General features: G+C 46.5%; 1 protein-coding gene across 1 annotated transcript in view; it reads left to right on the top strand.

Annotated features, from left to right (window-relative positions):
• LOC126199567 (paired box protein Pax-6) overlaps positions 1-21,720 on the top strand; it is a 370,240-nt gene that overhangs the window by 332,767 nt on the left and 15,753 nt on the right. Inside the window, exons 7-8 of the mRNA XM_049936489.1 lie at positions 1,398-1,579; positions 6,593-6,753. Coding sequence (XP_049792446.1) covers positions 1,398-1,579; positions 6,593-6,753 — 343 coding nt within the window. The remainder of the gene's footprint in view (positions 1-1,397; positions 1,580-6,592; positions 6,754-21,720) is intronic.

Genomic DNA, 21,720 nt, shown 5'->3' with positions numbered 1-21,720 from the left:
ATATCTGTTTGTAGCCTGTATGTTTGCAAAGCTTATGGCGCTTCTAGCACCACGTAATTTTTGTCCCATCTTTCATGAGTCCGCAGAGCATGTGACAATATAAAAATGTATCATTATCTAATAGTTCCAGCTGGTTCTCATCGTGAAACATGGTACCACGCGCACATTAAAGACGTTCAGTGTTTACACCAGCGGAAAATGCTCCCATCGGCGCACAAAAAAGGCGAATATGCTCCTATTTATTAAAAGACTGACTGAAACTTGGGGTACCAGCTACCTCATTCTACCTTTCTGAGCACATTGAAATAATTTCCCAAAGTTTTTGACATGCTATCATATTCGCCCTGTTTGTAACATGCACTTCACTTCTCATTACCATAAGCAAGTGACCGAAAACCAGGTTTTTGGGGTGTTTCTCGATAACGGATAATGATTTTTGAAATCTGGAAGAAGGTACTTCTAGATAAGTATCTAAAGAATATACCGTTAAATTGTGAGCAATTTGCTGAGGTTATTTATTTTTTATATTTCTCCTCACATCATACTTGACCTGAATATTTTTACGTGTACAAGGGGGTTGGGAAGGATTAGTGTTTAACGTCCCGTCGACAACGAAGTCATTACAGACGAAGCACAAGCTCGGATAAGGGAAGGACGGGGAGAGAAATCGGCCGTGCCCTTTCAAAGGAAGCATCCCGGCATTTGCCTGAAGCGATTTAGGGAAATCACGGAAAACCTAAATCAGGATGACCGGACGCGGGTTCGAACCGTCCTCCTCCGGAATGGGAGTCCAGTGTGCTAACCACTGTGCGACCTCGCTCGGTTTTACGTGTACAAGTAGGGCAACATCTCGGAAATGGATAAAGATATCAAAAAATGTTCAGTGTTATTCGAGATCGGAATCGCAGGAATATATCATAAAAATTTCAGCCATTTGTTGTGCGTAGCCGTCTTGGAATCCGCGGCTCGGTTTTGTTACCCAAAAAACATGTTTTCCAGATTTCCGCAGAGACTGACCATGAAGTAAATGGTGCCTCCATAAGACCCTTAAGGCGCATCGTAGACCTCATCAAATGCAAAAAATACCAACCGATTTGCTCCATTTGCCTAAGCTGGAGGAAGTCTATAATATTCAAACTTTTGCCCTGTGCTTTAAGATAGTTACATGAAGATTCTTCTGTTGGATGTACAAATGGTCCATAGTTTAGTGGCTACCCTAAACACTTGACCCACCAATAACACCCGAGCAACCCAAACAATTCTGTTTTTGAGCACGGTGTGTTGGAACATATTAGGTAGCGCATGCTGTCGCATGAGAACCGATTGCCTGCTCGTAGTTTCAGATAGTAGTCTTAATTGAACTGGTAGCAGTAAGAGGCTTTGTGTGTCTGTCACAGGTGTGGTTCTCGAACCGGCGCGCCAAGTGGAGGCGAGAGGAGAAGCTGCGCAACCAGCGACGCGCCGTCGAGCAGGCGGGGGCGCCCACCGCGCCCGCGGGCCGCCTACCGCTCAACTCCGGCTTCAACTCCATGTACTCCTCCATCCCGCAGCCCATCGCCACCATGGCTGACTCCTACAGGTAGGCCCACTGTGCTTCAACTCCATGTACTCCTCCTATATCACAACTCATCGCCTCCATGGTTCACTCCTGCAGGTATGCTCACTCTGCTTTAACTCCATGTATATCTCCATACTGTTACCCATCGTCACTATTGCTGACTGCTAGGGTATGCTCACAGAGCATCAACTCTATGTACCCCACCACATTACAGCACATTGCCACTGTGGAACCCGCCGCTGTGGCCGAGCGGTTCTAGGCGCTTCAGTCTGGAACCGCACGACCGCTACGGTCGCAGGTTCGAATACTGCCTCGGGAATGGATGTGTGTGATGTCCTTAGGTTAGATAGGTTTAAGTAGTTCTGAGTTCTATGAGACTGATGACCTCAGATGTTAAGTCCCATAGTACTCAGAGCCATTAGACCAATTTTTTGTCGCTGTGGCTGAGTTCTTTCGGTATAATCACCTCCTTCAACCAGCTATCCTGCAGGCCATCACCACAATCGCTGACTATTACATACATGCTCGCTGTGCTTAACTCCACGTCCTGATACATCCTGTAGCCCATTGCCACTAAGGCTCATTACAATAGGTTTGCTCACTGAGCTTCAACTCCACATACCCCTCCATCCTAGAGCCCATCGCCACCATGGTTAACTCCTACACAATATTCACCTACTTCAACTACACATACTCCTCCATCTCATAACCTGTCGCCATGGTGTCTGACTTGTCGAGGTATTTTCACTACACTTCATCTCCACATAATCCTCCATATCCTAACCCATCGCTACATGTCTATATATATCCACTGAACCTCATCTTCACATAATATTCCATTCTGTAACCCGCCGCCACCACAATGGCTGACTGCTACAGGCATTCTCACTGTGCTTCAACGCCGTGTATTACACCCTGTAGCTCATTACCAAAACGTTTGACTAATCTAGATGTGTCCAGTGTGCTTCAGCTCTACAAACTCCTCCATACCATACTCATCGCCACAGTTAGTGACTGCTACAGGTATGCTGACTGCACTTCGGTTTCATTTAATACTTTGTCCTACAATGCATCACCACCATGCTAACATCTACAAGTCTACTAGCTTTGCTCCAATTCCTCCATACCACATTCCATAAGCACCGATTCCTCTACCCATTGCCACTGTCATCCACTGCTAGATGTACGTGAGCCAGTGAGCCATACTTCAACTGCACGGAATCCTCCTCTCCATAGCCGTTTGGTCTTATGAGAGACTCCAATATATATGTGTCCAACAACCCATATATAACCAAGAGTGACTCCATGTACTTACTGTACCACCGCACTGCCCATGAATACCAGAGTTGGCTCCTACAGATGAGTATGGTACTTTTCGTCTCCATTCCACAGCACGTTCACACCTCCAACTGTCACTGTGTTACAACAGTTACTAATTACTGTCGATTCACAGTCGATGGTTCAGACCATTTGTTTCCTAAATCTGCTTTACAGCACTACTGTCACTGAATGCTACAGGTATTTTAGCTACACATTACTACTTGCACCTTTCAGCCCTAAAGACCAAGCACCTCCCTCCCAGAGATTGTCGCCACCATTGTTGGTTTTTATGTTTGTGTTTGCTTTTAATGGACCTGTGTATTACTCTGTCCCCATAATATATTTGTAATAAATACACCACTCTCTAGATTCAGAACATTGAATACCTTACCTTTTTGTTTATACACAATGCCTTATTGTTTCAAAGTAATTCACGAACCTCCAGTGCTACCCCACAGTGGAAAGTGATGTATTGGTAGCATACAGTGTGTGTATATGTGATGGCTGTCAGTGTTCTGTTCACAGTGGAGTGTTCGCACCTAAAAGTAAATTAAACTAGCCCTGTCACTGACAACCTGGAACTCATGATAAAATGTGAATTAGTTCCTCAAGTTGTGATGATACTCTACTCTAATTGAATCAGGATGGGTAATTGGTATCCAATCCAATATTTATTGTAAAAGCAGAACTCAGGGTGAACCATGAAAACTTAACAAGTGTTGGCTTAGAATGTTAATTCTTATTCATTGATCTAAATTTGAGATCGACAGCCGAGCGGGATTAGCCGAGGGGTCTATAGCGCTGCAGTCATGGACTGTGCGGCTGGTCCCGGGGGAGGTTCGAGTCCTCCCTCGGGCATGGGTGTGTGTGTTTGTCCTTAGGATAATTTAGGTTAAATAGTGTGTAAGCTTAGGGACTGATGACCTTAGCAGTTAAGTCCCATAAGATTTCACACACACGTGAACATTTTGAGATCGACAAAACATCTGTAACTTAAATCGAAATCGCGCCCCTGTTTATTCAATGGTAACACTAAATGGTTGACACTGATTAGCATCGAAGTTATTAAAACTTCCACCCCGAATGGCACTGACAGCAAAGAGCCCTGCGATCAAATCAATGGAACTTAACACATTTACTGTTAAAGATTCCCATCTGGTGCGCATATCACCAAATTCAGTGCCGGGAAGGGCAGTTCTGCAGTGCCAATCTGCGCCGAGCGAGGTGGCGCAGTGGTTAGCACACTGGACTCGCATTCGGGAGGACGACGGTTCAATCCCGTCTCCGGCCATCCTGATTTAGGTTTTCCGTGATTTCCCTAAATCGTTTCAGGGAAATAACGGGATGGTTCCTTTGAAAGGGCACGGCCTATTTCCTTCCCAATCCTTCCCTAACCCGAGCTTGCGCTCCGTCTCTAATGACCTCGTTGTCGACGGGACGTTAAACACTAATCACCACCACCACCACCAATCTGCGCACTGCAGCCAGTCGTCGTCCAGATGAAGTGCGTCCCGTAGCTGTAAATTCTGTCCACGCAGAGGACGTCAAATGGCATCCGCCAACTCCTAGGGTCGAAACTACTCCAGGACAACGATGGACGCGAATGAAGGGTTCTGCTGGCTCATAAGCCAGGGGCAGAAATTTGACTCAAATGTGCGGTCGTAAAGAAGCACCTTGAAGTGCATTAGTCTCCACAAAGAAGCACAGATTGGTTTATTTGTCTCGCAACGCTGTCCAGCGATGTGTGTCCTCTCGATACCCGCCAGAGTGTGTTATCGCCGCGCCGTGCCTTGTTTAGAGAAAACCTGCCTCGTTAGCATGCACGGTCTATGCAACCAACCATTGCAACCGTTACGAACGGTATACCCTTCACTCTACGAGTCTTGAAGCTGGCAGCCAACCTCCTTCTGCTCAATTCGGTAGAAAATTCTAGAACGAATTTTAGCTTCTACTCCTACTACAAATTCAGCCAACCAGATTCGTTGCACTGCCTTGTGTCAGGAATTCTCCTTGGCGTCTGGCGTTAGAACTTCTCCAACCAATTAGCTCGCGTGTGCAGCAGGCGTTTCTCGCACGTACCTCCGTGCTAAAAAGGCTGTTCGTTGTGCATGTAAGCTGCTGTCTCTACGATCTTAAGCTTTCAGCATCGCCTCATCCCCGACTCTTTCATAGCAGGGCACGGCTGCCTAGAGGAGCCCGTTCCACCGGCTTCTGGAAGGGGCGGCAGTTCTAGGCAGTTAACGCCCCCGTCGTCCGATTCTTTTCAGAGCTATAAAAGCTGGCCTGCCTCCAGTCCTCGGCAGATCACAGAGGCCCTCGTTCTCCCCCTGTCAGAGCCAGTGCGATGTTATCCACAAAGCGTGCACCTGTACAGAAATGTTAGTATGAGACTACCCAGCATCAACCAATAAATCGTTAATAATTCGATAGCCCCACCTAAAAATGTGATCCCATACAAAGTAAACATGAAATATTATTATTCTCGTGTTAGAAACATACATAAAACACAATTTATGCAATTGTTGACATATCAACGTAGTTTATATAATCTTTTACCAAAATTTGGCCACTTCCACTGCATTTTCCGTTGGCTGGTGAAGGTCATCTTCTGCGCACAGTCGATACTGGAGCATATGCTGAAGAGTCTGTTCTTCCTCGCAGACCCACTGGGTTTTGTTTTCTTCAGTGTATCCCCATTTTGCCAGGTTAACCCGTGATGCGCCTCTCCTGACCTCAGTCTATTCAAGGCCTTCCAGATTGGCCAATTCTCACCGTGACCAGGGGTAAAGATCCTGAAAATATTTACCAATCAGAAGGGTGAGACGTCTTAGCCATCCACAGTTACAGCCTGCCTTCTTCATCAGTGGTTGCTAATTTCTTCAATGTTCTGAGGAAACTTTTCCCTGGTCTTAGTCATTGTGGATGGGGTTGTTGCCCATGCATGGGACGCGTTTTTTCCTGCTCCAGTTTAGTTCTGTCCCTGTTTGCTTCTATTTCTCTTCGAACAAGAGGTGGTGCAATTCCTGCAAGATAGTAGAGCCATTCGAAGTTAACCTCACGCAGCCTGTTCTAATTCTGCACGTGTCAAAATGGCTCTGAGCACTATGGGATTTGAACTTCTGAGGTCATCAGTCCCCTAGAACTTAGAACTACTTAAACCTAACAAACCTAAGGACATCACACGCACCCATGCACGAGGCAGGATTCGAACCTGCGACCGTGGCGGTCGCGCGGCTCCAGACTGTAGCGCCTAGACTCGCTCGGCCACCCCGGCCGGCTCTGCAAGTGTTGTTTACGGCAATATCCACCTTTTTGGCATGTGTTGATTTATACCAAACAGGACACGTACTCTTCAGCGGAGTAGCATAATGCCACTGCAGACGTTCGGATGGTTTCAGCTTGACTGTACCACTGGATCCGGCCAGTTTTCTCAGTAGATGGTTTCTGGTGGGGACTTCTCATTTGAAATTCATGCAGTGTTTTTTGAACGTTAGAGATCTGTCAAGTGTTATCCCTAGGTATTTTAGAGTGTCACAGTGTTCCAATTTAACCCCTAACCATTCTGTCTTTAACTTGAAATACGAAACGGCATTCATGCTTGGTGGCAAAATCTTGCTGTCTTACAAACCAGACGTTATTATAGTGCTGTGTACCTGCGGGTTTTGTTACTGCCCTGCGAGGCGCCGTACAGTGTGGTGTGTCCTGGTGCCGCAGCTCCATGTCGACGAGCCTGAGCAGCATGGGCGCGGGCAGCTGCCTGCAGCAGCGCGACCACGGCTACCCGTACATGTTCCACCACCACGACCCGCTGCACTCGCTCAGCTCGTCGTACGCCAGCCACTCGCGCGCCGCCGCCGCCGTCTCGGCCGCCTGCAACCCGGCCGCCGCACACGCGCAGAGCGCAGCCGCCGCCGCCGCCGCCGCCCCCGGACACGCGACGCCGTACGCCGCCGCTGCCGCCGCCGCCGCCGCCGTCTCCTCCGCCTCCACGCCGGCCACCGCGGGCACAGGTCAGTAACGCCGGCGCCACCACTCCCTCCCTCTTTTTTTTTTTAAAGGATGGGGACCCTCCACGCCCACACCAACGTGGTGCCCAAACCAAAAGTTCTACTGTCACCTCCGTATAATATGTTAGTTTTTGAATCAGGAGTCTCAGGATGCGGGCTGTGATGTTATCCATGCGTCTGGGTAAGATTCCTCATTAACATGGTCCATCAGGACGAAAGCGATCGAAGGGTAGCGGTTGTAAGGGCAGACGAAAATAAGTGCCAAGGCAAGCGCCAAGGCAAAAAAACCTCTGCGACAGTAGGGCGGGTAGTACATGCAGTAGCGGCTTTCTGTCTGCGACAGTGCATGCAAGGTGTGGTTATGTTAGTGCGAGGTATCGTGCATCGTTACCTTCGTCGTTGCGGAAGCTCGTTGTGGGGCTTGCTGCAGTTGGTGCGTCCCTGTAACAGTTCAGAGTCGTCATACATTAGTGGGCGATCGGTCATAGATCGGCTCACAGTGTAGGGGGTGTGTGTGGCTGGTTTGCGTGCTGTGTACAGTACGGTTTCCCTGCGGTTGCCTGTTTTTCGGCGGGTCGAGCATCTGGGGTTACCAGTAGTAGCTGTGTTACAGGGGTTCGCCAGTACGTCGTGTTAGCGTGCTATGGACCATAGATGTTTACTTCCTAGCCAGTTGTGTCTTTGGTCTATTATGTTTCCATCTATGGTTGTGGTCGTAGTTACCCAGAGAAAGGATAACCGGTTGCGCGAGTGTCTCGTGTTATTGTACAGTCGTGTGGAGAGTTTTTGGAATACCTGCAAGATGGTATCTAGCCGATATTCCCGGTGAAGGTCCGCGGTGCGTGTGTAGCGCGGAGCGTTGCTTTTGATTCTGAGCACTTTGTTCTGTATGAGCTGCAGACGGCGCAGGCGTGTGGGTGCAACGTATTCCTAGACAGGGGCTGCATACGTCATCAGGGGTCGAATAAGTGTCGTATACATGGACCTAGACACCCTCCTATTCAGTGTGCTACGCCTGTTAAGCAGAGGGTAGAGTTGTTTGAGCCTCGCGTTTGCTTTGTTGGTCACGTGATCGGATTGTAGAAGAAGTTGCAGCGCTCATTTTTGGAACACAACCTACGACCAGCTTAGAGACAAAATTGATGACACTTTCTGCAGGACCTGACCATCATTTTGCAGGACAATGCTCAAGCACCTACAGTGCAAACTGTTACTGATTTGTTTGACTGATGGGGCTGCTAAGTGCATTACCACCTATTGCACTCCCCTGACTTAAGCCCTTGTGAGTTAAACTCGATTTCTAAGCTGAAGGAAACACTTCACGGCATTCTCTTCAGAACTGCCACAAATTCGTCGAGCAATAGGCCACGCCGGTCGAACTTTCAACACAACTGACACTGCTAAGAGTATCCTATGACTTCCACATCGCTGGCAACGGGTTATACACAATGCTGGTGACTACTTTGAATGCCAGTAAAGCTTTGAAACATGTATTTATTTTGTTCGAGCTGTAAATAAATAGTTGCCACTATTAAGCTACTACAGTACAATACAGAAAGTAACTGAAAGAAATACCCATCGAGACGAAAACCGCGCTGCTGCTACGGTCGCAGGTTCGAATCCTCCATCGGGCATGGATGTGTGTGATGTCCTTAGGTTAGTTAGGTTTAAGTAGTTCTAAGTTCTAGGCGACTGATGACCTCAGCAATTAAGTCCCATAGTGCTCAGAGCCATTTGAAACATTTTGACTGGTCTGCCCGTTCCCCCGATTTAAACCCCATCGAGCACTAGTGGGGTGCGTTGGGTAGTGCAGCATGTCCACATACAACGACCATACAGCAATTGTAAACCACGCTGGTGGAAGACTGGAACGTCCTGCCACAAGATTTCCGTACCAACCATGAGGCAAACGTCGGAGCACGGCTATCATTGCCGTCAGGGGTGATCGCACACTCCATTAATACGCAAACCCCTCCTTTTGTAATGTTCAGGAGTCCATCATGATCCACGGTGACATTAGCATATGTACTGTAATTGAATAAAGGTATCATTTCTATTCGCTTCATTGCGTATTTACTTCAACTGACTACTATACTATAATGTAACAGTTCTTTCAGTGTCCGATCCCAGTTTCATTGAGCTATGTTACTAGTCAATCACACATCAAACGAAAATTATTTTCGTCCTTAAGTTCGCACACCAGTGTACATTAATTGTTAACTGCGAGATCAGCTAGTCACCTCTCCAAACTGTCTCCGTTTCTGCTATAGTCGTATGAAGTCCGACATCGATAGTAACTGACTAACTACTACGAACTAACTACCACGAAAGCTTTACGCCAGTAAAAAGGTCGCCAATTTCGGCCGTTTAGTGGAGTAATACTGTATAGTCCCCACAGCATGACCTAAGGGACCCGAACACACACACCTCTGTTGCCTTCGGCACTACACAGCCACCTTCTGCTAAATCTGGGAGGTGCTCGACGTTGGCGTAGGCTAGGGAAGAGTCAGGGGCGGCTCTTTCGGGTTACTCCGAAGAAAGTGGTAGTCGGAGCCAGAAAGTGGGTGGACGGCGATTCTATAAAACCGCCAGCTTCGAACTGTTAGTTCTCAGTTTTTCGCTTTCTTCACTTACGCAACGTGGCCGTCCGCAATCTCCACTGATGCCGGTGCGTATATTAAGCTGTGCCGTCATTGCTCTCCCCTGCGGCACACACTATAGTTTCCTCTCGGCTTAGGCCCTTTTTAAATTGGCTACAGTAGAGCAATGTGTCTGGAAATTTGTGGTAAGGTCTTATGGGACCAAACTGCTTAGGTCATCGGTCCCTGAGCTTACACACTACTTAATCTAACTTAAACTAACTTACGCTAAGCACAACACACACTCCCATACCCGAGGCAGGACTCGAACCTCCGACGGAGGGAAGCCGCGCGGACCGTGACAAGGCACCCTAGACCGCGCGGACCGTGATAAGGCGCCTTAGGCCGGCGGCTACCCAGCGCGGTTAGCAATGTATTGTAACTTGGTTTCCCGTATAATGTGTGTATGCGTTCGTGTGTGTGTGTCTGTCTGTGTGTGTGTGTGTGTGTGTGTGTGTGTGTGTGTGTATGTGTGTAGTGTGTAGTGTGTCCTTTGTATTGTTTCATTCGACTTCAGAGCACTCTTCACCCACAGCTAGGTGCTAACGTAAAATATTGAACCTACTTGTGATTCTCCAACGATGTATTCTTTGCTAAACTCCGTGATAAACTGAGGGTATATGTATTTCAATGACAAATATATCTAATTATTGTGTTGTCTAACAGTGGTAGGCTGGCTCTGAGCACTATGGGACTCAACTTCTGAGGTCATTAGTCCCCTAGAACTTAGAACTAGTTAAACCTAACTAACCTAAGGACATCACAAACATCCATGCCCGAGGCAGGATTCGAACCTACGACCGTAGCGGTCTTGCGGTTCCAGACTGCAGCGCCTTTAACCGCACGGCCACTTCGGCCGGCTAACAGTGGTAGGGAGAGTTACCTTATTTGTTATTTTATTCGTGGCTGTGGGTGCAGTCACTATCACTAAAAGTACAGGACACGACATCTTCACCCAACAGCAAAACAAACTCCACATTGCCTGTGCGAGGGATAAATTATTTAATCACCTTAGTTGCGGGTGAATAATTTCGTTTCCACGACAGCGGCTTCACCATCCCCGCCATACTGCAGTCTAGTTCTTGCATTTACAGATTGTAAAATTAACTTTTCCTGTAAATTTTGCCTCAAACTTTTGTGAATTTTAACAGCGGGAAATTAACGATAAAATCGTTTTGTTTCACTGCCTTTACTACGAGACTGCTGCGCTTGTAAGGGCTCAGTTTAGACAGAGTTCTGAATGCAGTTAATTTTTGCATAACGTTTACACTCGTTATCCTCGTGCGAAAGTTCAAAGTAGTAATGTTAACGAAATAAGGAAAATAAAACATCTGACTGACTTAGACGATGGCGTAAGATGGCGAGAGGATATTCATAATCTCTTGCGGCGAACATGCCTTGTAGCTTAAATGACTTTTGTAGGCCAGCTTGAGCTTGTTTCCCTGCTTGATAGATGATAAGTGTGCTACATCAAATTACTCGTCTCGGCTTCCCCTACACCAGTGTGGTACCTTATAAACAGTTATCATTCACATCCGCTTTTCCGAAATGAAAGTTTTATGGTGTGCTGCACGTTTGTTAACGTCTCATCGTACGACAGCACACAGCTTATCTTACAAACGGACCTTATGGAGTGGCCGTTTTCGACTTTCTCTGTACTTATAGAATTTAATTTGGAGGTTTTTAGAGGATGTAGAACTGGTACAAGTGGTCGCGTGGCCCTGCGCAGGTGACATAAGTTACGGCGCTGATGAGGTTTGTATCTACCAGACGATTGTATGGGACCAGCACAGTAAGGTTTGTCTGCTTGGAGGCGTAACGGAATGGCAGAAAGGAGCTATCGTGTTTCAACGTGTCCATGACTACACCGTGATGATATTGGCCGATTTGTTGATGTATCAACGCTGGCCGTCCAACATGTCTGCAAGGAACAGTGCTAACGACACGAGTTACAGAGTATCCTCTCAACCAACAGCGCCACGCAACTGTATAGTACGTTACCTACCTTGCTCTCTTTACTACCTGTGACAGGGATGATGCAATGGTGAAGGCACTACACTCGTATTCGGAAGGACTGGGTTCCATTCGCCATCAGACCTCAAGCGTTTCTTTGACGCGGATATTTGTATAGTATCTACAAATGGACTATGTGCTATTTCTGCATCTGTTCTCCTTCAGTTGACTTGGATCGCCATCTCTGATGATACCTTGTGAATGGAGCACCAGACTCTGGACTTCCTTCTTTCAGTGCTTCATTGTCACTCATGACAGAGCTAACTATGGAACGGTGTGTTTCCCTCTCTGGCTTCACCCATGAGAAATGAAAAACTCTTGATTGACTTCACTGAAAACTGTGGCGCACTAAAACTCCACAATTCTCAGTGTCATTAAATTACATTTAAAGTTCGTACACTGTCCAGTATCGCCGATAGCCTACCACTTATTTGATAAGAAGCATAGAACTTACTCCATCTAGCAATAATGGTACCTACAGTACCCCAACAACCCACCTACTTGTACAACTATTGACCACGTCAACTACTCGCTACTATACTCGTCAGAAGCATAATTGACCTGCAATGTACGTTGATTAGTCCTCAGAGACGGTGTTCTACGTTGTTTATTGTATATAAATTTCTGGTAATGGACCGAACGAGGTCTTGCAGTTTCTGAGAAACTGAACTAGTATTCGCGAAGAATGCGGTCTATATCCTCATATGGTGTCCTGATTTAGGTAGATTGCGGTTTTTCTTGATCACGCCAGACAGGTGCCTGGACGGTTCTTTCAACAAAACCGCAGCCTGTTAAACTCCCAGCACTTCTCCAATAGAACTGATGATTTGTCTCCTGTCACCACGATACCTAAGAAGTGTTGAACTTCGGAGGAGGAGGAAATTAGTATTTAACAGCCCGTCGACAACGAGGTCACTAGAGACGGAGCACAAGCTCAGATTATAGAAAGATGGTGAAGGAAATCGGCCGTGCCCTTTCAAATGAGCCATCGCGGCATTTGTCTGAACCGCTTCAGGGAAATCACGGAAAAGCTCGCTCAGTTGGCTTTAGGAAGCACGAGTGTGTCGCCGTGGCACATCTCTTAGCGTTTTCCGGGACGGAAAATTAAATGAGACTAGCGTTTTGCCGTAGACAGTGCATTATCGTCCCCGCAGGTATAGAAAAAGCATAAAATGTATAATCATTTTAACAGAAAAAAAGAAGATGTTAAGTGAGATAAAATATGAATCTCGCCTTCTCACCAACAGAATGACAGTCGATTATTTTTAATCGAGAACGGTGGCCCTATCCGGAGATAATCACGAAACTGGTATCACGAGACGAAGATGGTGCCCTTTATAATGCTCTGTGAAAAGGGAGACCGTCGAGCCCTTGATGTAGTTGCCGCTTTACCTCCAAAGATGACTCTACAAAATGGTTCAAATGGCTCTGAGCACTATGGGACTCAACTGCTGAGATTATTAGTCCCCTAGAACTTAGAACTAGTTAAACCTAACTAACCTAAGGACATCACAAACATCCATGCCCGAGGCAGGATTCGAACCTGCGACCGTAGCGGTCTTGCGGTTCCAGACTGCAGCGCCTTTAACCGCACGGCCACTTCGGCCGGCGATGACTCTACAGTCGGAGACGAAACGTTAGGGAATATTATTATACCGGATGGTCAGAATCAGTCTGAAAAGCTTGTAAGGGTGTAGTAGGGTACACTATGCTGAGAAATAACTGTTAAGAAAAAAATCCCGTATGTTGGACCGTTTCCGACGTAATTAGCATTGAAGTTAGCCAATCAGGTCGCTGTACGCGGAAATTCAAGCAGCCTGCGGGAGACAGTGTCCCAGAAAGCGTTCTTCGTTTGGTTCCCTCAAACCGAACAAATGTAGCTTTTGCTCACTTAGCTTAAATTTATCACTTCCAAAAAAAGGGACATCTTAATTATTAATGAGCATCTGAACAAGTGAAAATTCACGGACCCACAGATGTCTGTCCGTTATCGTATTTTAGCGGGGGCAAGTGCTTGAATTTGCGCGCTCAACGACCTGATTGGCTAACATCAATACTAATTAAATCGGCAACGACGCAACGTATCGAATTTTTTTTCTTAACAATTATTTCTCAGCACAATCTATCCTATAACACTCTTAACAGTTTTACAAGCTCTTCAGACTGGTTCTAATCATGACCACTTCCTTGCAGCCCAGAAGTTTTAACCGGAGAAAATTGTTTAGACGAAAACAAAGCTTGCGTCTAAAACAGCAATGTATGTCTACTGCTGCGGCAAAGAGTCTTCTTAAGAGTTGTGTCATAGGTAGGAAGAGAAAACTTCAGAGACGCGTATTTGTCCTGAGTTCTTTTTTATGCTGCATCAGCAGGACAACAATAGGAAAAAGGTGTATTACTGAGCGAAATGCGTTTATAGCTGTGAGGAAATAAAACGGAACTGTTGCGAAAAAGTGCGCAGCAAATACAGATTTTCAGTGTTATTCCGTTCTATCTGCCAGCCAGTTAACAGTTCAATAGCGAAACAACATGCAGAATCGCTAATTGCGGCGAATTATGTTTTCATTAAACGTTTTGCCATAATGCGACAATTTTATTAAAACAAATTGCCGTGAACTGAAAGCGACTAGAAATGCGACAAAACGGATTTTCAGAGCGCCGAGTAGTATTTTAATTGCGTCAGTCCAGTAATGCAGATATTTCTATTTTCATAATAATTTCCTGTATCATCACACTCATAACAGACAGGCGGGCGGTTTGTGCCGCAATTTCAGCATTAGGTTTGTTTACACAGGTGTCAGTCCGTACGAATTACATTAAAAAAGTTCCAGCTCACGTGGAGCGTGAGATACAAACCGTTGTCAAAACTTGATTTACCGGCGTTTTGATACCCACTGCAAACGAAACAAAAAGTAAATAATGAGGTAATCGATGCAATTTATAAATAACCAATATCGAAGAGCAACCGTTAGAAAGTGTTCTTAAATGTTCGTATTGACATTTTTTTTTGTAAACGTCAAACATGAATTTATCGACACTTAGAACCATCAAAATTAAATTCCTAATTTTTAAAACTATTATTTACACAGCATAGAGTTGAACTATAGGTAGGGAAAGAGAACTGGTAAAGATTTTTTTCGATACTCGATAACTCAAAAGTTTTAACTGAGGCCTCTCTTGAGATGAAAGTGTAGTTATAGTCCTTCGGTATTTTCTTACCTTCAAAGACCGACATAAATGTCATTGCGCACCCGACGACATCGTAATGTAACTGTCTGAGGTTAAAAAACAGACTCACACCCTAGCGGCACTAACGCACGAACGTGACATACAATGTACCCCAAAAACGTTTGCAAGTTTCAGGTTTTGGTTGAAGGCAACTCTATTCATATTTTGAAACAAATCTGTACGCTCACAAGAATACGTCAGCCCAAAAAAAGGTGGTCAGACAGAACGGAGGTATCAGTTGGCGAACTTTATGTTCTTCAGGCATCTCGGAATTGTAACCCTGCCATCACCGAACGTGTACACCATTACGGAATTTGTTACTGAGAGCATTGACTCACTGAGGAGAAACTGGAACATTGATACAGTGAACACTAAACGGAAACACGACTCGCACTTGGACAACGATTCATTAACCACTGTATAGAGAGATGTGTACTATTAGCAGGTTTCGTTTTCAGTAGACTCCCAACAGAATTGCAAAGAAAGATAAACTCTAAATCTTCAAATCTAAATTGAAACATTTCCTTGTGACAAATTCCTTCTGTTCTGTGAAGGAGTTCCCCCAGTAACAGAACTTTTCTCCGTAAGGTGTTACTTATTCGTATGCCCTCTCACAACTTTTGTGTTTTCTCTGTTCTCCAATTACTTCTGTTCGCAAATTTTCTAATCGCCGTTTTGTATACTATATACTAACTCGTTCCACGATGTAGCTTTGGCTTGCTTGGTCCTTCGGAACCTTATAACTAATGATTAAAAAAAATTAAACAGGCTTTCTCTTTCACATCGTGCAGTTAAAACCGTCTGATATCACGATTACCTAGTGGCTCTTCTGACCGCACGTGTACCTGGACGACATATCAGGTGGTTATAATTAAACTTTCTCTATTTAACACGTTATAGCACGGAAACTAATTACCGCACGAGTACCAGACTTGATAGCATTAATGTCAAGGACACTGGGAAAAGAAATAATGCAGAATCAATGAAATTGAAACACTTTTAACGTACTACTACGTTACATCATATGCCAACGACCTTGCCGCAGTGGTAACACCGGTTCCCGTCAAATCACCGAAGTTAAGTGCTGTCGTGCTGGGCTAGCACTTGGATAGGTGACCATTCGGTCTGCCGAGCGCTGTTGGCAAGCGGGGTGCACTCAGCCCTTGTGAGGCAAGCTGAGGAGCTACTTGATTGAGCAGTAGCGGCTTCGGTCTCGTAAACTGACATACGGCTGGGATAGAGGGGTGTTGACCGCTTGCCCCTCCTTATCCGCGTCCAGTGACGCCTGAGGGCTGAGGTTGACACGGCGGCCGATCGGTACCGTTGGGCCTTCGTCGCCTATTTGGGCGACGGTAAATCATACAGTTACATACCGCTACTACTACAAAAGGTGGTCAATATGGTGCCTATCAGTGTCCGGAATAGTCTGAAACCGCAGGATTGCACTCTGCAGAGCAGAACGAAGCATGTCCGTAGGCTGGCTACCTCTCTTGATATGCTGCGCTTCAGATCAGCACATATGTGAATGTTCCCCTGGTAACTCGTGTCCTTTAGGTAGCCCCAAAACCAGAAATCACAGGGAGTGATATCAGGTGCTCATGCCGGCTGATAATTCGATCGTTTCCAAATCTGTTCCGAAGAAGCAGGTGACTTCACGAGCGATGTGCTGTGGGGCCCCATCTTGCATTAAAACTGTTGCGTTTGATCCGTCTCTCTCCTGTAGGGAGGGTATGACATGCTGGCGAAGCATACAGCAATAACGCTGGCCAATCACACTGCACATCTTTGGTCCTTGAGTGGCAAATTGTTAAAAAAAGAATGGACCAATGATGAACATAGCCGTGAAGCCACATCACACAGTGACGCGTTCACCATACAGAGGAACTTCATCCACAGAGACTGGAGGTGAAGAGCCCCATACTCGGCAATTCTGTGTGTTTACCTCACCCGTCAGAGAAAACTGAGCTTCGTCTGTCCACAGGATGGTCCAGGACCAGTCGTCTTCAACTTCAGTCCTTGCGAGAAAGTGGAGAGCGAAGTCAACACTTCGTTGTGCGTTCTGCGGTGCAAGCTGCTGTACGATATGGATCTTGTACGGATACCATTTGAGAATGGTTCGAAGCACCTTCCGTACAGTGGACTACAAGATGTTCAACTGTCGTGACACACCACACGCACTGCCTGACGATCGGGAATTGCCCGCAGCGTTGTCTGCCGTAGCAACAGCGATTTCATCAACCACCTGTGGTGCAACCAGTCTTCGACCTCTCCAGTTGACTCGAACTTCTTCATCATGCTTCAGACAGCAGGTGGAGAAAGAGGACCCTTCCGTAACCCTTTCAGCTGGGGATATTCTCGAAGTGCAGTTGTTGAATTACTGTTGTTTTGATAACAGAGCTTGCCCAGTAATACCCTGCTGCTTTTGTCAAAGCTCATGTTGACATGTCAACAAGTGCACTGCGACTGGTCAGGTGTGTTACACTATGAATCACAATGACTGATCACGGCACCTGGTGGCCACAGTTGGAACTGTACGGTGGTGCTGTGATGCATGGAAATCATACACCCTATACTCTGGGTATTAGTGCTGCCAAGTTTGGTAATTAGTTTCCGTGTTATAACGCTTTAAATACGGAAAGTTTAATAATAGCCACCAGGCTAGTTTGTATGAAGCTTTATTAACTAATTTCCGCAGAATTGGGGAGCCAGCACATCAACTGCAATTCGGCGCTGAGTTCCTCGAACTACTCCATCACACTCCTGGCCTTGGGTTGAAAAATGCCATTGCCGTCGGGAATCATGATCGTCATGGCCTGTAACCAGTGTACGATACTCCCTGGCCGTAATGGTGCCTCGCTCGAGCTCTACTGGACCCGTGGATGCCCATGTGAAAGTTCCCCGGAGCATAATGCAGCCCCCGTCAGCTTGTTTCCGTCCTGCAGTACAGGTGTCGAGGAGCTGTTCCGCTGGAAGACGACGCATCCGCGTCCCCCCGTCGGCATGATGAAGAAGGTGTCGGGATTGATGAAATCATGCAACGCCCCTCCACAGCGCCAACGTCCAGTGCCGACGGTCACGTGACATTTCATTCGTGGTTGCCGATATTGTGGTATTAACATCAGTGCACGCATGGGTCGTCGGCTGTAGACCCTTCACTATGACTGTTCAGTGCACTGTGTTCAGATACACTTGTATTCTGCCCAGCATTACAGTTTGGTGTTAGTTCCACCACAGTTCGCTGCCTGTCTTGTTTTACCAGCCTGCCCAGCCTACGGCGTCCGCCATCTGACTGGCCGCACAACCCCACGATGTTCTGACATGGTTTCGCCTTGCTTTCGTCACGAGTTGAAGACACTAACCATAGCAGTCCTCGAACACCCGACTAGTCGTGCAGTTTCCATCACAATCTGCCCTGGACCTAATTCAGGTAGATCGCGCGACTTCCCCGTTCTACACACGGAGAGCATGGTCGCTGGCACTACATGCTCCGTGCGTTTGTCTGGCTAGCATTCATTCCCCGCCAGGTTATGCTGCTATCATCTGGACGGGTTTATGTCGATTTTAGGTCGATGGTCATAAAGTTCTAGATGATCAGTGAACGTTGTTGTTGTTGTGGTCTTCAGTCCTGAGACTGGTTTGATGCAGCTCTCCATGCTACTCTATCCTGTGCAAGCTTCTTCATCTCCCAGCACTTACTGCAACCTACATCGTTCATAATATGCTTAGTGTATTCATCTCTTGGTCTCCCTCTACGATTTTTACCCTCCATGCTGCCCTCCAATGCTAAATTTGTGAGCCCTTGATGCCTCAGAACATGTCCTACCAACCGGTCCCTTCTTCTTGTCAAGTTGTGCCACAAACTCCTCTTCTCCCCAATTCTATTCGATACCTCCTCATTAGTTATGTGATCTACCCATCTAATCTTCAGCATTCTTCTGTAGCACCACATTTCGAAAGCTTCTATTCTCTTCCTGTCCAAACTATTTATCGTACATGTTTCACTTCCATACATGGCTACACTCCATACAAATACTTTCAGAAACGACTTCCTGACACTTAAATCTATACTCGATGTTAACAAATTTCTCTTCTTCAGAAACGCTTTCCTTGCCATTGCCAGTCTACATTTTATATCCTCTCTACTTCGACATTCATCAGTTATTTTGCTTCCCAAATAGCAAAACTCCTTTACTACTTTAAGTGCCTCATTTCCTAATCTAATTCCCTGAGCATCACCCGACTTAATTCGATCACATTCCATTATCCTCGTTTTGCTTTTGTTGATGTCCATCTTATATGCTCCTTTCGAGACACTGTCCATTCCGTTCAACTGCTCTTCCAGGTCCTTTGCTGTCTCTGACAGAATTACAGTGTCATCGGCGAACCTCAAAGTTTTTATTTCTTCTCCATGGATTTTAATACCTACTCCGAATTTTTCTTTTGTTTCCTTTACTGCTTGCTCAATATACAGACTGAATAACATCTGGGATAGGCAACAACCCTGTTTCACTCCCTTCCCAACCACTGCTTCCCTTTCAAGCCCCTCGACTCTTATAAATGCCATCTGCTTTCTGTACAAATTGTAAATAGCATTTCGCTCCCTGTATTTTACCGCTGCCACCTTTAGAATTTCAAAGAGAGTATTCCAGTCAACATTATCAAAAGCTTTCTCTAAGTCTACAAATGCTAGAAACGTAGGTTTGCCTTTCCTTAATCTTCTTTCTAAGATAAGTCGTAGGGTCAGTATTGCCTCACGTGTTCCAATATTTCTACGGAATCGAAACTGATCTCCCCCGAGGTCGGCTTCTACCAGTTTTTCCCTTCGTCTGTAAAGAATTCGCGTTAGTATTTTGCAGCTGTGACTAATTAAACTGATAGTTCGGTGATTTTCACATCTGTCAACACCTGCTTTCTTTGGAATTGGAATTATTATATTCTTCTTGAAGTCTGAGGGTATTTCGCCTGCCTCATAAATCTTGCTCAGCAGATGGTAGAGTTTTGTCAGGACTGGCTCTCCCAAGGCTGTCAGTAGTTCTAATGGAATGTTGTCTACTCCTGGGGCCTTGTTTCGATTCAGGACTTTCAGTGCTCTGTCAAACTCTTCACGCAGTATCGTATCTCCCATTTGATCTTCATCTACATCCTCTTCCATTTCCGTAATAATGTTCTGAAGTACATCGCCCTTGTATAGACCCTCTATATACTCCTTCCACCTTTCTGCTTTCCCTTCTTTGCTTAGAACTGGGTTGCCATCTGAGCTCTTGAACGTAGAAATAGGGATATTCATAGTAAAATTGAGTATTTTTTTTTTGGGGGGGGGGGGCGGTGCGGCGACCTAATCTACAATACATTTCTCCTCTCCCCTCCTACCCGCCCCCTTTGATTTGCGCGTGGGTGGCCGAAGGTACGTTGCACAGACGGTGTGGCGTGGTGTCGGTTCAGAGCGGGTTGCGCGCCCAGTGGCAGGGAGCAGGTGTCGCCCGCGGCCTCTGGCGGCGGTGCCTCGGCGCGCCTCACAGATGTCTCTGGCGCGGCCAGCGCTCGATAATGCGGCCCGGCCGGCGGGACGCGCGCGGCCGACTCTTAACGCGCCTCGTCCGGATTAGACCAGGGGTTTCCTTCATCAAGTGCTCCGGCCGCCCGTATTGACAAAACAGGCAACGCGATACATCTGCCCCCGCTCTGCGCCGGTGGGGCTTCGCCCTCCGCCGGCAGGTGACGGCCGCGCGTGTTCCCCGCCGTACGCCGTCAGCAGAGTGTGGACCACCCGCGCTGCTTTGTTCTCCACGCTCCAACGGTGGCAGAGTTCACCAAGGGGGCGGACTTGCACTCGGGGCTATCGGATAAAAACAGGAAGGGGGACGTGGTGGGGGGACCCAACAGGTATCACTTCAAATCGAATACGAAAAAAAAAAAAATTATTTGGTGGTAGTTGAAGAACTGCCACCTGACTAGCCACCAGCACATGTAGTTCCTGGCGACGCCACAACAGCTGGAAAACATTGAGGACCCCGAACTGCGTAAGAATACGGGCAGGCCGTTGTGACCGAGCGGTTCTAGGCGCTGCAGTCCGGAGTCGCTCTGCTGCGACGGGTGCAGGTTCGAATGTTGCATCGGGCATAGATGTGTGTGATGTCCTTAGCTTAGTTAGGTTTAAGTAGTTCTAAGTCTAGGGGACTGATAACCTCAGATGTTAGGTCCCATAGTTCTCAGAGCCATTTGAACCATTTTGAAGAACACGGATGGTCCCGGTGAATACAAACATGATCACGTTGGGTCATGGTAACAAGGATGACAGTAAGCGCGATTGTAGTGATTTGCAACCTCGATGATTTGTGGCTGGACAAGAAAGACGCCCCGGATTTGGCCCGCTACTGAGCTGAAAGAGTATTATTGGTTTTCGCACAAGAAAAAGCATCGGAAGTGCTGATACGTGTCTGCAGTAGGGATGCGAAATACCGACCGGCTAAAACCGATACTTGTGTGTTAGTTCTGAATAATCAGTATTCTTCGGTATTTGTTTGAGCTCAGTAATTACAGGAATTTTTATTTTTTGTTGATAACCGTGTATAAACCGCTATCATTTTGCCATAAAAGTACTGCTAAAATGTTGGCTTTTAAAATATAACACTTCTTCTTTTTTAAAAAAATAAAAAATAAAAAAAGAGGGGGGGGGGATGTTGGTAGCACGTACTGTGGCTTCTGACAGGTTGGTATAGTCTTAAAGTGATATTGTATCCGATGAAAGGAGTCAATTTAGAGATCAAAACAATACAGAACGAGCATTTATGAAACGATTGGACAATGAATACTGGCCAGTTGATCAATTCATTACTGGAACTTTAACTTGGGTTGGGCTGTTTTGGCGAAGGAGACCAGACAGCGAGGTCATCGGTCTCATTGGATTAGAGAAGGATGGGGAAGGAAGTCGGCCGTGACCTTTCACAGGAACATCTCG

Source organism: Schistocerca nitens, chromosome 8, assembly GCF_023898315.1.
Source record: "Schistocerca nitens isolate TAMUIC-IGC-003100 chromosome 8, iqSchNite1.1, whole genome shotgun sequence".
Classification (NCBI taxonomy): Eukaryota; Metazoa; Arthropoda; class Insecta; order Orthoptera; family Acrididae; genus Schistocerca; species Schistocerca nitens.
This window is presented reverse-complemented; position numbering and strand designations above follow the sequence as displayed.